Source organism: Oryza sativa, chromosome 7 (genome assembly GCF_034140825.1).
Source record: "Oryza sativa Japonica Group chromosome 7, ASM3414082v1".
NCBI classification, from domain to species: domain Eukaryota; kingdom Viridiplantae; phylum Streptophyta; class Magnoliopsida; order Poales; family Poaceae; genus Oryza; species Oryza sativa.
In genome coordinates, this window is record NC_089041.1 from 17,135,445 (window position 1) to 17,151,716 (window position 16,272).

Genomic DNA, 16,272 nt, shown 5'->3' on the forward strand with positions numbered 1-16,272 from the left:
ATTGCTTTCCTTGTGTTAATCTCATTGGATTTCTCCCATAAAAGTTTATAATGAGGTTCAACGTTATACTCAAGATGTGCCTTTATCTACCGCTTGTAACCGCTAGGTTTTCTGGAGTTATTTATTTTTGATAAGGTTTGGGAGGAGGTTTTGATTATGCATATAAGCATGGAGTTGGTCAGTTTGATTGATGGTAAGCAGGGGCAGATCCAGGAACAAAAAAAAATTGGGGAGGCTCGATTACACAGTTTCTTCAACCTCTAACCATTTAGAGACATTTAATTTATCATTCATGGTGAAAAATCGAAGGGGGTGCTCCGGGGTATCCATGGGTCTTGTGGGTGTAGGGAGGACTCAAGTGCCCCCTGCACCCACGTTGGATCCGCCCCTGATGGTAAGTGCTAAAGAGGCCTCATGGGAATTCCTGACCGACCAATGTTTATTTCTGATTTGTACTGGCGGAAGTGATCAGACATTAATAGGTACTTTAGATCTCACATTCTTGTTTGATCATATTTCATAATCCATGTATTACTGTCTGTAATTTCTGAATTCCGAATGTCTCCACAACCCCGTGGACCATGATGCCTTAGCTCGACCTCAGCTCAGGAATTTATGTTCCATACGATTCATTTTCTCATAATAAATGAGAAAAAAAAAGAACTCGTAGCATCTTGAATCGACCTTTTAACTTGTGTATAATAATCTGTATGTTTTTCTTTAGTATACTGTGCAATTTTTCGAAGATATTGTTATTTGTGTAAGAAGATAATGTTGGTTGGAATGATTCTGAATAAAATAGTGGTCACGGAAAATAGTAGCAGTGTAAAATTTATTGTGTGCCTGTTAATTTAAGGCTTTTATCCCTGTTCTCCGCAAGGGGTATAAGGACCCGATTTTGAGACCTGTTTGATTCTTTTCAATTTTTTTTAAAAGAATGAATTTTTCCCCTTAACTCGAATCCACTGCACCGACTGATAAATTTCCATGGATATTATGTGGCGGTAAAACATCTTCATAAATCGATCAAATATTGACTATGGCAATTCTGTCTCCGATCTTTCAAGGTCGCTCAACACAACAGCTTGGGTAGAAAAATTCTCAAAAAAAAAAAAAAAACAGCTTGGATAGAAAAAAAAAACTTGCACATAGGTTAGATATCCCAATCGAGCATGGGCTCGGGAGTGGCACTGCTGGATCTAGCACAAGCTCCATGGATAAGAGAGAGCGTGGCTAGCCCAAAGAAGATAAATGAGTATGGAGTTGTGCGTCGGTGAGTTGGCACTGTCCAAAGAAACTTTGTAATGCAAACTGAACTCCTTTCGATCAAGAAATGATAACCTACTCCTTCCGTATTTTAATGTATGACGCCATTAACTTTCTGACCAACGTTTGACCATTTATTTTATTCAATTTTTGTGTACAAATATAAAAATATTTATGCCATGTTTAAAGAACATTTGATGACGAATCAAGCCACAATAAAATAAATAATAATTATATATTTTTTTTAATAAGACGAATGGTCAAACGTTGGACAAAAAGTCAACGACGTCATACATTAAAATATGGAGGTAGTAGTAAATAAATGTGACACATTCTAATACAATAAATTTAATAATTCTAATATAAAGTTATTTTTTATTTAACAAAGTGAGCGGTGAAGAGTAGAGGACGACGACTGTAGTAGCCATCGAACGAGGTCAACCGTTTCCACCAATTTTACCCGCAAGTTTTAAAAGCAAAACTGACCTCGGGATTCACCCGGATCCCCCCTCGATCCGACGCTTGGCTTGTACTGTACTACTACTGTACTCCTCTGTTCCACTGCCATGTGGTCCCCGGTCCCACCCGTCAGCCACAGCCTTCCTTACCCGAAAGCGAGAATCGCTTCCTTGTCCGCCTGTGCTGCTGTGTGTCGTCCCCCCTCCTTCCCTTCCTCGCCCGCCCACCGACGGCCGACGGCCGACGGCGAACCCGCTCCTCCGCCTCCGCCGCTGCCTGAGCCAGCCAGCCATTGGAGTGGAGGATCCGGCCTCTGCTCCCCTCGCAAACCCCCGCCACTCCTCACCCGCACCCGATCCGATCCAACCCCGCATCCCCCGATCCCTCCCACGGGACCAAGATTCGGATCCGCCTCGCCGTGATGGATCCCGACGAGAACCCCACGCCGCCGCCGCCATACCAGGAAGCGGAGGCTGCGGTGCCGGTCGACGAGCAGCCTCCGCCCCCCGTAGAGGAAGAGCAGGCGGAGGCGGCACGCCAGGAGTCAGCTGCGCCGGTTGAACAAGATGCGGCGGCGGCAGAGGGAGGAGGAGGCGATCGCGCCGCGGGCGGGGAGCGGAGCCGCGAGGAGCTGGAGCGGGTGGTGATGGAGCTCGGCTTCCAGAACGACTACCTCAAGTCCCAGATCGCGGCCGCCGAGGGTGGGAGTGGGGCGGCGGAGTCGGAGCTCGTGAAGGGGTTGAAGGAGCAGGTGGAGAGGCTGAGGAAGGAGGTGGAGGAGCACAAGCAGACGCAGAAGGCCACCGAGGCCGCCCTCGAGCACGTCAATGTCGCCTACGCCGAGGCGGACGCCAAGGTCCAGGACCTCACCGCCAAGCTCACCCAAGGTTAGTTTCTACTGTCCCTGAGCCTCTTCACCGCGCCGGAAGTTGTCAGCCGCCGAGATTGGAATGGCGGGCATGCACCACTGTAACATCTCACTGCACTCGAGCTCAAGTAATTGGCTAACAATTTTTTTCTCGCTTCTATTTAGCTACTTGGTAGTTAAAATTCTGTATGGCAGGTAATTTGGATAATCTAATTTACTAATATTTGATAGTCTAATTGGTATGAAACTTGTTTGTTGGCCCATTTGGTCAGTTAACCTGTACCCTCCAAAATATGACTAGGGTGATGTTGCAAACATGCACAATACAAGTACCGAACTGCCGATACGGATCACGCCGGCTGGGACTGTTGATTTTATAAAATAGCACTGAATATGGGAGGGAATCAATAGACAATTGGTGATCGCCAGGTGTTTCATACCAACCGATGCTAGTAACTGTATTCAGCACAAAAATAGGAATGAAGATGCAAAACTTTTATGTTGGAATACATCATTACTGTTACATTGAGGAAACAACTCTCCTGGTGAAATCCATGTGGATGAGAAGAGGGAAAAGAAAGACAGAGGAGTGGGGGTTAGCAGTTATTACCTGTAGATTTCTTTTGAGTCAATTGTAAGGTGGGTGCAACTCGGTACAAAATCTTGCAAATTGAGCAAGCCTGTTAACAAGTTGCATGGCGCGTGCGAACCAAAACCAAAATAGCTCATGTGGCTAATCAGATAATTTTTATGTTGGCTAATAAATCATTTTCATGCTGATTACGTCTCCATGTACGCTAGCAGGTAGTAATCGAGATCTCGGATTTTAGCAATAAACTGTTCCCTGCATAATGCTGCCTCTTTCAAACTGATTTTTAAGCAGACCTCTCTTTAAACTCTTTTGTGGCACAAACAACCAACATGTGCATGCTTTATGGTGACATTAAAATCACACACCATATTGAAGTTGCTTAATCACAAACGGGTTCAACTCGTTTGGTCCCGAGGAATTATCGATCAGAATAAAGAGTGAGAATTGATTTATCTAGGTAGGGGGATAATGACTGATCATACATGGTGGTGCAAGGGTGAGAATTCGTCCTAGCCAAAGAGAGGTTAATGAATTTGTCTCACAAAGAGCAGATGAATCTTATAGCTAGGCATGTACGCACCACTCAAATTTTGCATACCTCAAATGATGATCCAAAACTTAAATACTAAAATTTCACATAAATTACACATGTAACTTTGTTTTTTTTTTGGCTTCAAGCTAGCCATTAAAGGGCAAAATCATCCATGCTTGCTGATGGGACAGCCCAATGAGTGCAAAAATGATCTGTGTAACCACTGTGCACCATTTTGGTCTTGGTCCACATGCACCATGGAAGTTGTTACACTATTTGTTTGTTCTGCAAGTTGTTGCACTAAGTTGCACCCACCTCACAGGTTTATGTACCCACCTCACAGGTTTATGTACTGTGAGTGTAATTTACTCATTTCTTTTTATATGGAGACATTTGATAGGTGATCTGAACCAATTTCTATCAGACTTACAGCTTAGAGCTTCTATGACTGCATAAAAAAAGCATACTCTCTGCTTTGATGTACCATTTCGTTCTCCCTCTATGATTCCAGTCCTCCCCACTAGTGGCATTGTCAGATCAAGCAACTTAAGCCTGAGGATGAATGAATATTTGTTCGACCTATCTAAAGTGTCAGACTCAGCATTTGATCGCATGGAGAGCAGACATGTACAAATATTCCGACACACCATGCTGAAGTTTCCTGTATAATATCGAACTGAGTCCAATAATTTTTGTAAAACACAGTTTCTTAACTGTTTTTTGCTCAGTTGTTTGATAACCCAATATTTTCTGATTTGTCCTTTCCAGGCAGTAATAAGTATATGGGGTCTTTATAGTTATTGGCAGTGACACAAAGTGTTTGGGTCTCGCTTCATAACCTTCATTTTGGATATTTTAAAGATATCAATATTATTATTTTTGGATGATTGTGCTCATTATAATGATTACAATGACATCGATGAATCTTTGTTAAGCCATTCAGTTAACAAGTTTTGGAAAATGGTAGTAATGAAAGGGAACTGAATGTTTCCAAGTAAATCACATGCTGACATTTATGTGTGTAAGAAAAGAGGGACTACCCTTGGAAAAAGGGTAAAGTTCACCAAGTCCTCAGAACTTGCACTATTTGCAAGTCAGAATCCATGAAAAAACTACCATTTTCTAGTTCTTTTTTTATGCTGGCACCCCATCTAGATCTGCAGATTCTTAGTGGTATTGTACAGATTACTGTAATTGCAGATAGGATCACAGGCTTACGTGTGATTCCTCAATAGGAAAAACTAGTGCAAACCATTTATCACCATCATTTCTGAAAAAAAAGCTCTAAAGTTGCTGCAGTTTAGTTTGATCAGGATACACCTTATATTATGATGCAAACTGTTCTCCTTTTGCTGCTCTGCTATGTACAACTGTACATTTGCTTTTCTATTTAGAATCTAAATCATCATTAGTTCCATGTATGTAGCTCAGCAGAAAATGGATAAAGAACTAAAAGAAAGAGATGAAAAATATGTTGAGCTGGATACCAAGTTCCAGAGGCTTCACAAGCGTGCTAAACAACGCATACAGGATATACAGAAGGTGACCAACTTGAGCTCTCCTTGTACATTAATTTTGGTGTGGGATTAGTTGATCGATCACTTAGCAGTCTTGATTTTCTTTCATTAGTGTGGAAGTCAATGAAGAATTTTGGGTTCTTACTATTCTATTCAACAAGCGATATGATGTAACTGTGTAAATGACTTGTTCCTACCTCTTGCCTGTAGAATGGTACAAATCATTATATGCTGTACACCAACATTTTACATTTCAATGCAATCCAAATATAAATCCTTTGAAGTCAGTGACAGTTGATTTTAATATCTATCCTGACACACTTGTGTGATCTTTGCAGGAAAAAGATGACATGGAAGCTCGCTTTAATGAAATTAACCAGAAGGCTGAGCAGGCTTCTTCTCTGCAGTCAGCAGCACAACAGGAACTGGAACGTGCTCGTCAGCAGGCTAGTGAGGCTTTACGGTCAATGGATGCTGAAAGGCAGCAATTGCGAACGGTGAACAGCAAGTGAGTTACTGTAGTAATCACACTGTACAGTTCACTCACTATATTTTAACATGCTGCTATAAAGTTTATATTCTCTTTTCTATTCAAGATGGTTGGTACAAGTGATCCATCATGGCAACATGAATGCTGAGATGTGTTGGATTGCCTACTCCAGTTGGTCCTTTGTAGTTATAGTCTGATGTTTATATGTTGAGCACTTGTATAGGCAACTTGTGATGAAGTTTATGACCTATTTTTCTGCAATAGACATGTTAATGATATACAATTTATTCTTACTAGTGGACACAAATCATTGTGTAGGTTAAGAACTAATCTTGATGAGGCACGTGTTGCCTTGGAGGCCAGGAATAATGTCCTTGAGAAGTTGCGACAATCGATGTTTGAAAAAGAACAGGTATGTAAATGCAGGTCTTAGAGTGTTTTTATGAACTGCGATATTTTGTTTGAGAGGTATGAACTGCAGCATTGCTGGGCACAGTCTTAAACTGGAAATAAAAAACAAGAGGAAATTTCACCTAACCCCACCTATTATGGTCTAAATTGCACAAAACCACAGGGGTTTTGGCACGTGACAAATAGCCCCAGGTATTATGGTTATAAAGTTTCACAAAACCATATTATTGATCATTTTGACTTTGATCTACCACACTTTTAAGTTCTACAATCACATCTCAAATTATAGGTTCTTTATCCATCATATAAATGTTACATCCATATAAGTAAAGTTTTTTTAAAATAATTTTTGATATAGGAGTATGTTAAATTGGTTAACGGTGTGGTTTTGTGAAACTTTAGTACCATAATACCTGGGGTTATGCGCCATGTGCCAAAATCTCCATGGTTTTGTTCAACTTGGACCACAATAGTTGGGGTTTTATGAAATTTAACAAATTGTATGGACATGATAATACAAAAAAGAGAAATAGGGGTTAAAGTTGTCATATTTCAAATGCTGTAAACTGTATTAGGATGTTATCTAAATTTGAGATCATATTTGTCACATCGCTCAAAAGTCATGTTGATAGTCATGATAATAGCTAACCATTGTTTGTTTCTATTAGCTAAAATAATGTGGAAAACACATAGCTATAAATCTAAAACCTTTTCTAGTTATATAGTATAGCAATTATAACTTAAATAGACTGATCCAATGTTTGTAAAGTTGTTAGAGCAAACCCAAGCATCACTTCAATCTGCAGAAGAAAAGAGAAATGCATCAATTGCGGAGCTTACTGCTAAGCATCAGAAGGTAAAGAAAACAAATGCAGAAAAACAGTTTTCCGCACATTAATTATGTTAACTTGGCCTTTTTTCCCCTAGCAATTAGAAAGCTTGGAGGCACAGCTAACTGAGGTTTCTGCGGAGAGGACAAAAGCATCTGAAACGATCCAATCTCTTCAGGTGTGATTTGCGGCGGAAGTTTTCTTGCATATTTTTTTGATTATCACATGCCCTGTTCTGTTTGTGTCCTTGCTTGCTGTTGTGCTTTTGACTTAAGCTTTATTGTTAAAAAAGTCCATTAGCTGAAGAAGATTAATCTCATTATGACGGGAATCAGTAATGAGTTAAATGAAACATCAAACTTTTCCAGATGTTGCTTGTGGAGAAAGATTCAGAAATAGCTGAAATTGAAGCAGCTTCTACTGGGGAAGCTGCTCGAATTAGAGCTGCCATGGAGGAGCTTAAAGGCGAGCTTGCTCATCTGAAGGACCAACATGTAAGATAATTTATTTGTACAGATTCATGCTATTCGGTTAGAATGTTGAACCATGTGATAGATGCCAAAGTGATTTACATATTCAATATTTATAGTTATTGTGGTGGTTAGTATCTATGGTTACCTGATGGGTTGGATGAATGCGTAACATGTTTATATTTAGTGCATCATTACAAATGAGCAATTTTAAAATGTTTTTTTCCCTTTGACTAGCTGGATGGCATTCTTAATTATTTAAAACGAAATAATCCATATATCTCAAATAGATCTAACATGTTACACACCTGCTTGTTCTGTCCATGCAACCATGTTTCCTATTATGATATGTTGATTCAGCCTTTGACGTGTTGATTGACTTGCGTATAATTACATATTTGCATTTCATTCTGTTGATTTGGGAAGTGACTGATTTCTATAGAACTAATAATTGACATTGGCTCTTTTATTATCATCACCAGTCCATCACTTGAATATTTTGGATTTGTAGTTGAAACTTTCCTTTAAACAGCCTCTACTTCTGTTTCCCTCCTTTTTGGCACTTACTGTTGTTTGGTCACCATGTTTTATGAAGTCCTTGAGACTAAATAGATTGGTTCCAACTCGATATTTACTCAGGAAAAAGAAAGGCAAAATTGGGAAACTACTTGTGAATCGCTTAGGACAAAATTGGAAGCATCAGAAAGTGCATGCCATATATCTGTGATAGAATCTACTAAAGTTAAAAGTAAGTTTGCTTTCCAGACATTCTATTTTGACTTCAGAGATATCGCACTCATACAAATATTGGACTATTGCAGGTCAACTGGAGTTGGAGTTATCAAAGCAAAACCAATTACTACAAACCAAAGACTCTGATCTATTGGCTGCAAAAGACGAGGTATAAACTTAATGTGATTGTGAAGCCTAATTGTACATAAAACCATGTTTCAAATTATATGTCAAAGACTCATAATTCGAAGTTCATGTCAAAACTCAATTTATCCTCAATGCCATTTTGACTTAGAAGGATTGAGTATCTTTTTTTTTTGACTTCATTCTTGTAGTATATTATATGAGCTAATAGGCTGGCAGAATCCTCTCTCTGTCTCTGTCTGTCTCTTTCTCTAAGAAAAGGCTGGCATAATTTATTCTAGGCCTGAGTAGCAATTTTTATAAGGTGACCAAGCTACCAGTTATTGCCACTATTGAGTGAAATTGCTTTGTCATAATAGTGGCAATGTTATTGTGTACATGCACATCTTTGTTATTTGAAATGCTTTTACTCGAGGAGTTTATACTGTTAGTTTGTGTGCTGGCGAGAATACAGTGGCAGCACTATACAATTAACTGAGAATTCCTTTGAAATCTTTTAATATATGCCACTGTATTAGGAGGTGCCCTAACAGCTGATTCGACAGCATGTATAGTCGAATTGTTGAAATGCATGTCGACATGCTTTCGGTTGCAACTCCAATTTAGCCTTTTGAACTTTGCAGATTAGTCGGCTGGAAAGCGAGTTTTCTGCATATAAGGTCCGCGCACATGCACTTCTGCAAAAGAAGGATGCTGAGCTGAACACAGCTAAAAACTCAGATTTGATTAAAGCACATGAAGAAGCAATAAGGGTATTACATTATATTTTAAGATATATACTATAACCAGAGATTTGAACTGGCTTGATTGATTTTGCTTTGCTCCAGGAAGCTGAAAAGGAAATTTCAGCTGCCTTGGCAGAAAGAGATAAAGCCATCCATGACCTTCAAATTGCTCAATCCAAATATGGTGAAGAGATTGAAGCAAGGTAAAATTGGTTTCACATTGTAGCCAGATATTGTTGTGTGTTCTTTTGATCTGTTCATGACATGGAGCTCCAAAATTAAAATGATGTTCTACACTTGTAGATTGTAAAATATGCTATGAACACTGTAGGAAGGTCTTTAAATATACTTCCTGGTACTTGTAGCCATATATTCGTAACTTGTCATTTAGACACGAACTGGTTGCAATAGCCTGGTAGCAATATGCAATGTAGCAATATTGCCATGTTATTATATTTGTACCCTGGTGGTTGCTATTAACATTATATTCCTGTAAGCTGATTAGCTGATGCACTATATTACTATAAATCTTTTTCTTGCAAGTTTCATTTTGTACTTTATTTTCTTCTCAGGGATTTGGCTCTCGCTGATTCTGACAAAAAGTTAAAGAATGTCATGGCAAAATTGGATTCTCTTACTTCTAAATTCCTTTCCGAAAAAGAATCATGGGAGAAAAACGTGGCAAGTGTAGAGGAAAGCTGGAGATGTAAGATGTCCATGATTTACTTAGAATCCCCCCCTCCCTCTCTCTCTCACAAAAAGGTGTGGTATCTGATGGTAAAATTTGTCAATCGGATGATGCAGTGAAATGTGAGTCTGTGAAGGCTGAGAGCAATGGGCATGCTGGAGATGAACTTAAGAAGAATTTAGTGGAGTTGACAGTAAAACATGAGAAACTAAAGGTTCCCCTGTGACATGGGTCATTTTTATCTCCATACCAGTCTAATGTCTGACACAGTATTTTAATATATGATTGCCTTCTTAGGAAGAGCATGATTCTTTCCGTGATATTGCTGATAGAATGCTTGAAGAGAAGGACCGGGAGGTGGCTAAGCTCCTCAGGGAAAACAAGGATCTACATAACTCTTTAGAGGCTAAAGCGGCAGTAAGTCATTTTCTGATTACTATCTTGGTTTCCTGTATGGAAGTAATAAAACACATTGATTGCTGTTCACTGATTAAATGCCAGCTGTGTCTTTTGTGAGATATTTATATTTATTCATCTCGCTTATATATTTTAAAATTCATATCTAATCACTAACAAGTAATGGCTCGTAACATGCCATTTGTGAAGCCGATACCAATATTACAAGGAAATTCCATTGATATCCTCCAATCCAATCTTCTACCATATATAAATTAACATATGTTCTTTTGATGCCATGACCATCTCCTGACATTCTCTGGGAACACATTATGTGCACAGTACAGTTTCCACTCTGCATCAGTTCTGTCAAACAAATGTCTAAATCCTACTCTATTCCTTTTTAATTTTTTGGTTGTAGTTTGGGGTAGATTTGGTGAGTGAAGAGATCAGTAGCAAAAAAGGCCGCAAAAATGAGTTTTTGTGAAAAGAGAAAGTCAGCAGTAAATTTTGTGCAAGTGTGCAACTTCTGTGTTATTTTCGCCACTAACAATTATAGTCACCCCTTCTTTCTGTGGTACCATGTCCTGCCACTCGCTACAATATGCAATGTCCTGTGTCCAGTCACTTGAAGCTTCTGCTGGCTGTTTCCTCACATAGTCACATCCTAGAGAGCATACTACAACTCGCAACTGCTGCATGCTGTCAATGAATGCATTTGCAATCATCACATGCATGTTTCTTTTTGTCTGTACTGCATGAATGTGTAAGTAAATGATGACTGAATAGGAGGAACATTTTATTTTTCTGGTGTATCCTTTTGTGACTAATAACAACTACAGGCTATGTGAGGAAATAAGTAATATTTTACTCTTTCCTGGGGATATATCATTTGGAGTGGTACAGCTATGCAGCTAGAAGTAGTCGAGTATCTGAAAACCCATGGCATGCAAGTAACTAGCAATTTGAATGATGACCAAAATACCCAGAATATACATTCACCATGGTGTTGGAGAATTGTTTCTTTGACACTTTACATTTTCATACTCCCTCCCTCCCATAGCATAAGGCGCACACACATTTTAAGATTCAACTTTTAAAACATTTTATTTTATTTGCTAAAAATAATATCATCGGATTGACGTTGAATTTACTTTCGTATGGTTATAATCTTGTTGCTAAAAATCTTATAGTATATGAGAAACTATAAGTCAAAGATTAGTTTTGGAGATCGTGTCGAGTTTGACCGTGCCTTATATTATGGGATAGAGGCAGTAAATGATAAATAGTAAGCAAAATTTGGTTTTGAGATTTCGTTAATAAGATTATTTCACTTGTCACAGGTTAGCATCAATGGTAATCAAAATCCAGGTAAATGGTTGTCAGTTTCTTTTGCATTTTGTTATCTTTCCTATCCTATATTCTTCCCTCAGTTTAATGGTTACTTTGGAATTTGTTGACATGTACTTGTTTTTGCAGGACCTGCTAAACAGGATGCAATGGACATTGAACTGGCTGAGCAGCAAATTCTGGTAATATTGAGTTTGAAACAATGTTGGGCATGCCTTTAAATGTTAAGACAAATTCATGGATATTGTAATCATCATTCCAGTCATTGGTAAATTGGTTGCATGAATTGAATTAAAGTTCTACTGTACTTTGCACTCTTCGTAGCATCACTTGCCTACTTGCCACTTAATTTTGCCAAGGTTATGTTGCGATTTATTATAATGAATCATAATTTCCAATTAGCCAATTAAACCAGAATATTTTCGACCTATCAATATTGTTGAAGTAAATAAAAATGGATGGGGGCTTCTCAAGATTCTCAATTTAAAATGTGATATCCACATTTTCAGCTCCTTGCACGGCAACAGGCACAAAGAGAAGAGGAATTGGCTCAATCACAGAGGCATATATTAGCACTTCAAGTCAGTTTTGAGCTTAGCAATCATTCTTTTGTTTGTTCATTCTGTTATTAAAGTACTAATGATATTCCATTTCTTTCCTTTCTGTAGCAAGAAATTGAGGAGCTTGAGCGTGAGAACCGCCTTCATGATCAACAGGTTCGAGTTTCTTGCACCTATCTGTAGTTTCATATCCAAGATTAATGGTTAAATGTCCTTATTTATTTGAGTAATACAAAAATGTCTTGTGAATTTTCTACTCAAGGAATACTTAGCTTAAATTATGCAAAAAAGTGTACCAAAGTCTTTAATTAGGTTTTTGTGGTCAATGAATGCTAACCAGGATTAAAATTTGCAAGATGTGCACAAAATATCTTCATTTGAAGAAATGGAGCATAGATTATGCATTTTTAAGTAATAAATTTCTGTTTCAGGAAGCAATGTTGAAGACTGAGCTCCGCAATATGGAGAGATCACAAAAACGAGAAGGAATAGATATGACATATCTAAAAAATGTTATCCTAAAGCTTCTGGAAACAGGTTAATGACACTATTGTCTTTGACTACAGTAAGTTGACTGTTGATCTAAAACATTATTTGGTTTATGCTATCACAGGGGAAGTGGGAGCATTGCTGCCTGTGGTTGCAACATTACTGCAATTTAGCCCCGAAGAGGTAAATGCTCACTTGCTCAGTATAAAACTGATTTCCATTGTAGATGATTGCATTCTTTCTTAGCATCTGATTGGTTATTTTTAAATGGTGAAACACTTTCTCTAAACTATCTTAAAACCTCAGCTTTGTACAATGACATGTTGAACCATGTTAGCTAACAATGGTAGAAAGGGAAAATTAGGACGGTAATATTGGAAAACTTGAAACTCGAGAAACATAAACACCAAAGAAACATAAAAAAAGCTAAACGATATGGAAAGCGACACTCCAAGGATATATTCCACACCAAATTCCAAAGAAAGAAAAACACAATTACCCCATTTCACTCCCAATTTGAGGCATTATAAAGTTGCCATCACCCCTGTACCCATGGGCTACAGTTTCCTCTCCTCCCCCATACCCCCACTATGTCACTTCAAAGCAACCGATTGGTATCCTATGCTTCTCTCTCACCTTCACTAGTCTGCCTTGCTATGTGTATCCTTGTTTGTCAAGGCAAAGAAGTATTGAGCAGTGCGACAGCGATGTCAACCTCAGAGGCACATGATGGCACATGATTATCTCGTGATGGAGGCCTTGGTAGCACTGTTGACTGTTGTTCAATCGTGCTGTGGTGGTGCCAGTGGCAACCGAATCCTCTTCTGCAGTCACCATTGACAGCTGGCTACCATATATCGCACCATACCTGTGAGGGGGCAAATGGTGCTCACTGCCCTAGGGTAAAAATGTCATTTTAATCTCCTGAGTGTTATTACTTATATGTGTCTGTCCAGAATTTTATTGGACAGTAAAAAATTCCAAAGATTGGGATGTCCCTGAATTATCCCTGTGAGAAACGTTGAAAAGATGCATGCTGCATGTCTCTGAATGTATGCAACATTTTATATTATATGTGCATTTCGACTTGGCGATTGTAACATTCATTTTTTTACTACATTAGAAAATCTTAAATTTAGCTTTAGGGCAAAACGATGGAATGATTAGTGCAACTTTCTTCTGCTTAAGGTTTACCTGAACCATTTGTTGAAATCTAGAAATAATCCATAGTGATTGGGCTGGCTCTGTAATACAAGTGGCCAAGTCAAAGTGGCCTGCTTTGTGATGGAAGTTCACGAACTTCCTATCTGGTGCTAGATAGTAGAAATACTATGGTGCAAGAAATATGAGTGTTGCACTCTAGCGTAGCTGATTTGCATTTTAATGTTCAAGAATGTTGAACTTGAACCTTGCACATGGCTGATGTGTCTAAAGATTCTGCCTGAAATCTAAGACATTTAGACGAATACCGAGTCTTAGAATACTGGTTTTTGGCTGTTGGGAATAAAGGTCAGCCATTCTTGAAAATTTTGAAAATATATTTTGTAAAAATAATAGATCCTAACATTAAAACAAATTCTTAATTCCTGATACGATCCATCCTTTCAAAAAGACATAACTTGGCCTTACATTTCAGACCTATACTTGCAGCATAAGCAGCCTCCTATTGTACATGTGACCAGGGTAGAGGTAGAGTTGTTGGCTAATTTGGATCGTGGACCACTGCTTCAGTCCTCTTGACAAAATAAAGCCACAAGGCCAATGCCTGTTTAAGATGTTTCCAATCATTAGTATAAATCTGAATGAAGCGTTTGTGGATCATCTCTGCAGCAGTACTATTTATTGATGAGTCTTGAGTCCTGACATTGAGAACTAGATCATCTTGAGTTTTTGTCTTTTTGACTATAATTCTCACCCTGTTTGTTTGAAACTTGGCAGCTAACGAAATGTCAGCATGGCGTCCTTTCAGCTGTGGCTTCATCGCCAGCAACTGCGGTACCAGACGGTGGATCCACGCCAAATTCATTCTTCTCAAGATTCACATTCTAGCAGAGGTACATAGATTTGACATTCTAGCTGGGGGTAGCCGGAGAGGATGCTGTTTGCACGAAATCCCAGCGGTTTTTCTGGCCATAGATGATTCTATTTGTTTATTATTTCTAGGTCGCCACTTCCTCTCGTCACATTTTGTAAAACTAGTGTATATAAAATTATGAACATTATAAGCAATTTTATGCCTAAAGTGGAAGGGATAATGAAATAGTGGGATCGGCAGAAATATGTTATGTATTTGCAACACTTACTTCAAAGGCAAATGAAATGCGCCAATTTTGCCTTCAAGGATGTTAATTTTGTGCTTACAGGTGGTCAGCGTTAATTTTGATGTGTGTGCAGTGTGCTTCCCTGCTGATTAGCACCATATTTTAAGCGTGTCAGCTTCTATGATTAATTTCCCTTCTGTGTTAAGAGTGCAATAAACTATCTGATTGGCAGCCGAAGTTTCCTACAATTTGTATGATTAATTTTATTTCTGTGTACGTTCAGTGTGCAAGTGGGCATCCGAAAATTTCCATGGTTTCTTAGCTAAAGTTAAGGCATGTTTGATTGAACTTAAAATTTGTCTTGGCAGGCCATAGTTTAAATATACTCTATTTTCTAACTTTGCGGGCAAACTGGTAACATTAGATGCTAACCAAACACGATCTTAAATTCTGCCACCACATCAAATTAAAACAAAAGCTCCAATTGCAACAGTGAGTGGAATATAAAAAAATGACAATTGTTCTCATCTCAATGAGAATAACATATAAGATTAGTAGATAGTCGTCGATATATATGACACTAGAAAATCAGCGCGTCAATTGATGCGCTTATATTTAATATTCTGTGTATATTGTTTAATTAAATTTTTACATTTTGACATTGTATGGTCAAATAAGTTTATTTTCTCGTATCGAATAATGAATATATGAATGTGATACTACAATAACAATTGTAGAATATTAACATCAAAGGGAGATAAAATTATTGTTTCAATAAAAAAAGACTAATCATTTAAATAATTGGTGAATTTATTATCCTAATGTGTGACTTGGTTTGGAGTCAAAGGAGAGGAAATGCAAGCCTTTTTCTAAATAACACCGTCATCATTTTGAACATAATTAATTAAATAAACGGTATGTAATCACAGTCACACTGTTTTTTAATGTTGTTTAGTAACCCGTGTGGGGATCTGCTTCCCACGAAGGCCGGAGGGGAAGTCGTCTAGGAGCGAGGGGAAGGGCACCTTCGACGGTGGAAGTGAGAGCACGTAGTCGATGTAGGATTGGCTCGCCTTCACCATCACCTTCTTCTTCTTCCCTTCCGCCCAAGCCACCGTCTTGCCGTTGACCGCCGCCCCCGCCGCCTGCGAGATGCTCGTGATAATGCCTCATGGCAAGATGATATTCATATATTTCTTCTTCTAAAAAAATATATATTCATATTTTCTTCTTTGGAAATATTGCAGGGAGATCAAGAGAACTTTTAATGTTACATGATGACACTCTGCAATAATGTGAAATGACACCATCAGTAGTATATATCAAGGATTTCTAATATGTTTGCTATCTAAGCAAAGGAGTGAACAACAACTGTTGGTGTATGATACTCTACGTAGAGGAGCTGGATTTTTCATAATTTGGTCTTTTTGAAAAAAATATTTCGCAAATAGACCTCTGGAAAAACTTATCCCAGAAATGGTCGGCGCCAGCC

The 16,272-nt window shown here is 38.5% G+C and overlaps 1 protein-coding gene across 2 annotated transcripts; it reads left to right on the forward strand.

Moving 5' to 3' along the window:
* Window positions 1-1,897: 1,897 nt before the first annotated feature.
* Window positions 1,898-14,859, forward strand: LOC4343206 (protein GRIP). Of its 2 annotated transcripts, none has more exons than XM_015792075.2 (21): window positions 1,898-2,612; window positions 5,130-5,259; window positions 5,573-5,742; window positions 6,043-6,136; window positions 6,905-6,991; window positions 7,063-7,143; window positions 7,334-7,459; window positions 8,075-8,183; window positions 8,257-8,336; window positions 8,935-9,063; window positions 9,139-9,239; window positions 9,609-9,742; window positions 9,841-9,938; window positions 10,022-10,141; window positions 11,464-11,491; window positions 11,600-11,652; window positions 11,980-12,051; window positions 12,139-12,186; window positions 12,462-12,567; window positions 12,644-12,702; window positions 14,458-14,859. In XM_015792075.2, exons 2-21 carry the CDS (start codon window positions 5,134-5,136, stop codon window positions 14,566-14,568), a joined length of 1,932 nt encoding a protein of 643 aa, XP_015647561.1. In that variant the 5' UTR covers window positions 1,898-2,612; window positions 5,130-5,133; the 3' UTR covers window positions 14,569-14,859. The 2 variants fall into 2 exon arrangements, with proteins under 2 accessions (XP_015647561.1, XP_015647560.1); XM_015792074.3 differs by having other exon boundaries at window positions 5,144-5,259.
* Window positions 14,860-16,272: the final 1,413 nt, after the last annotated feature.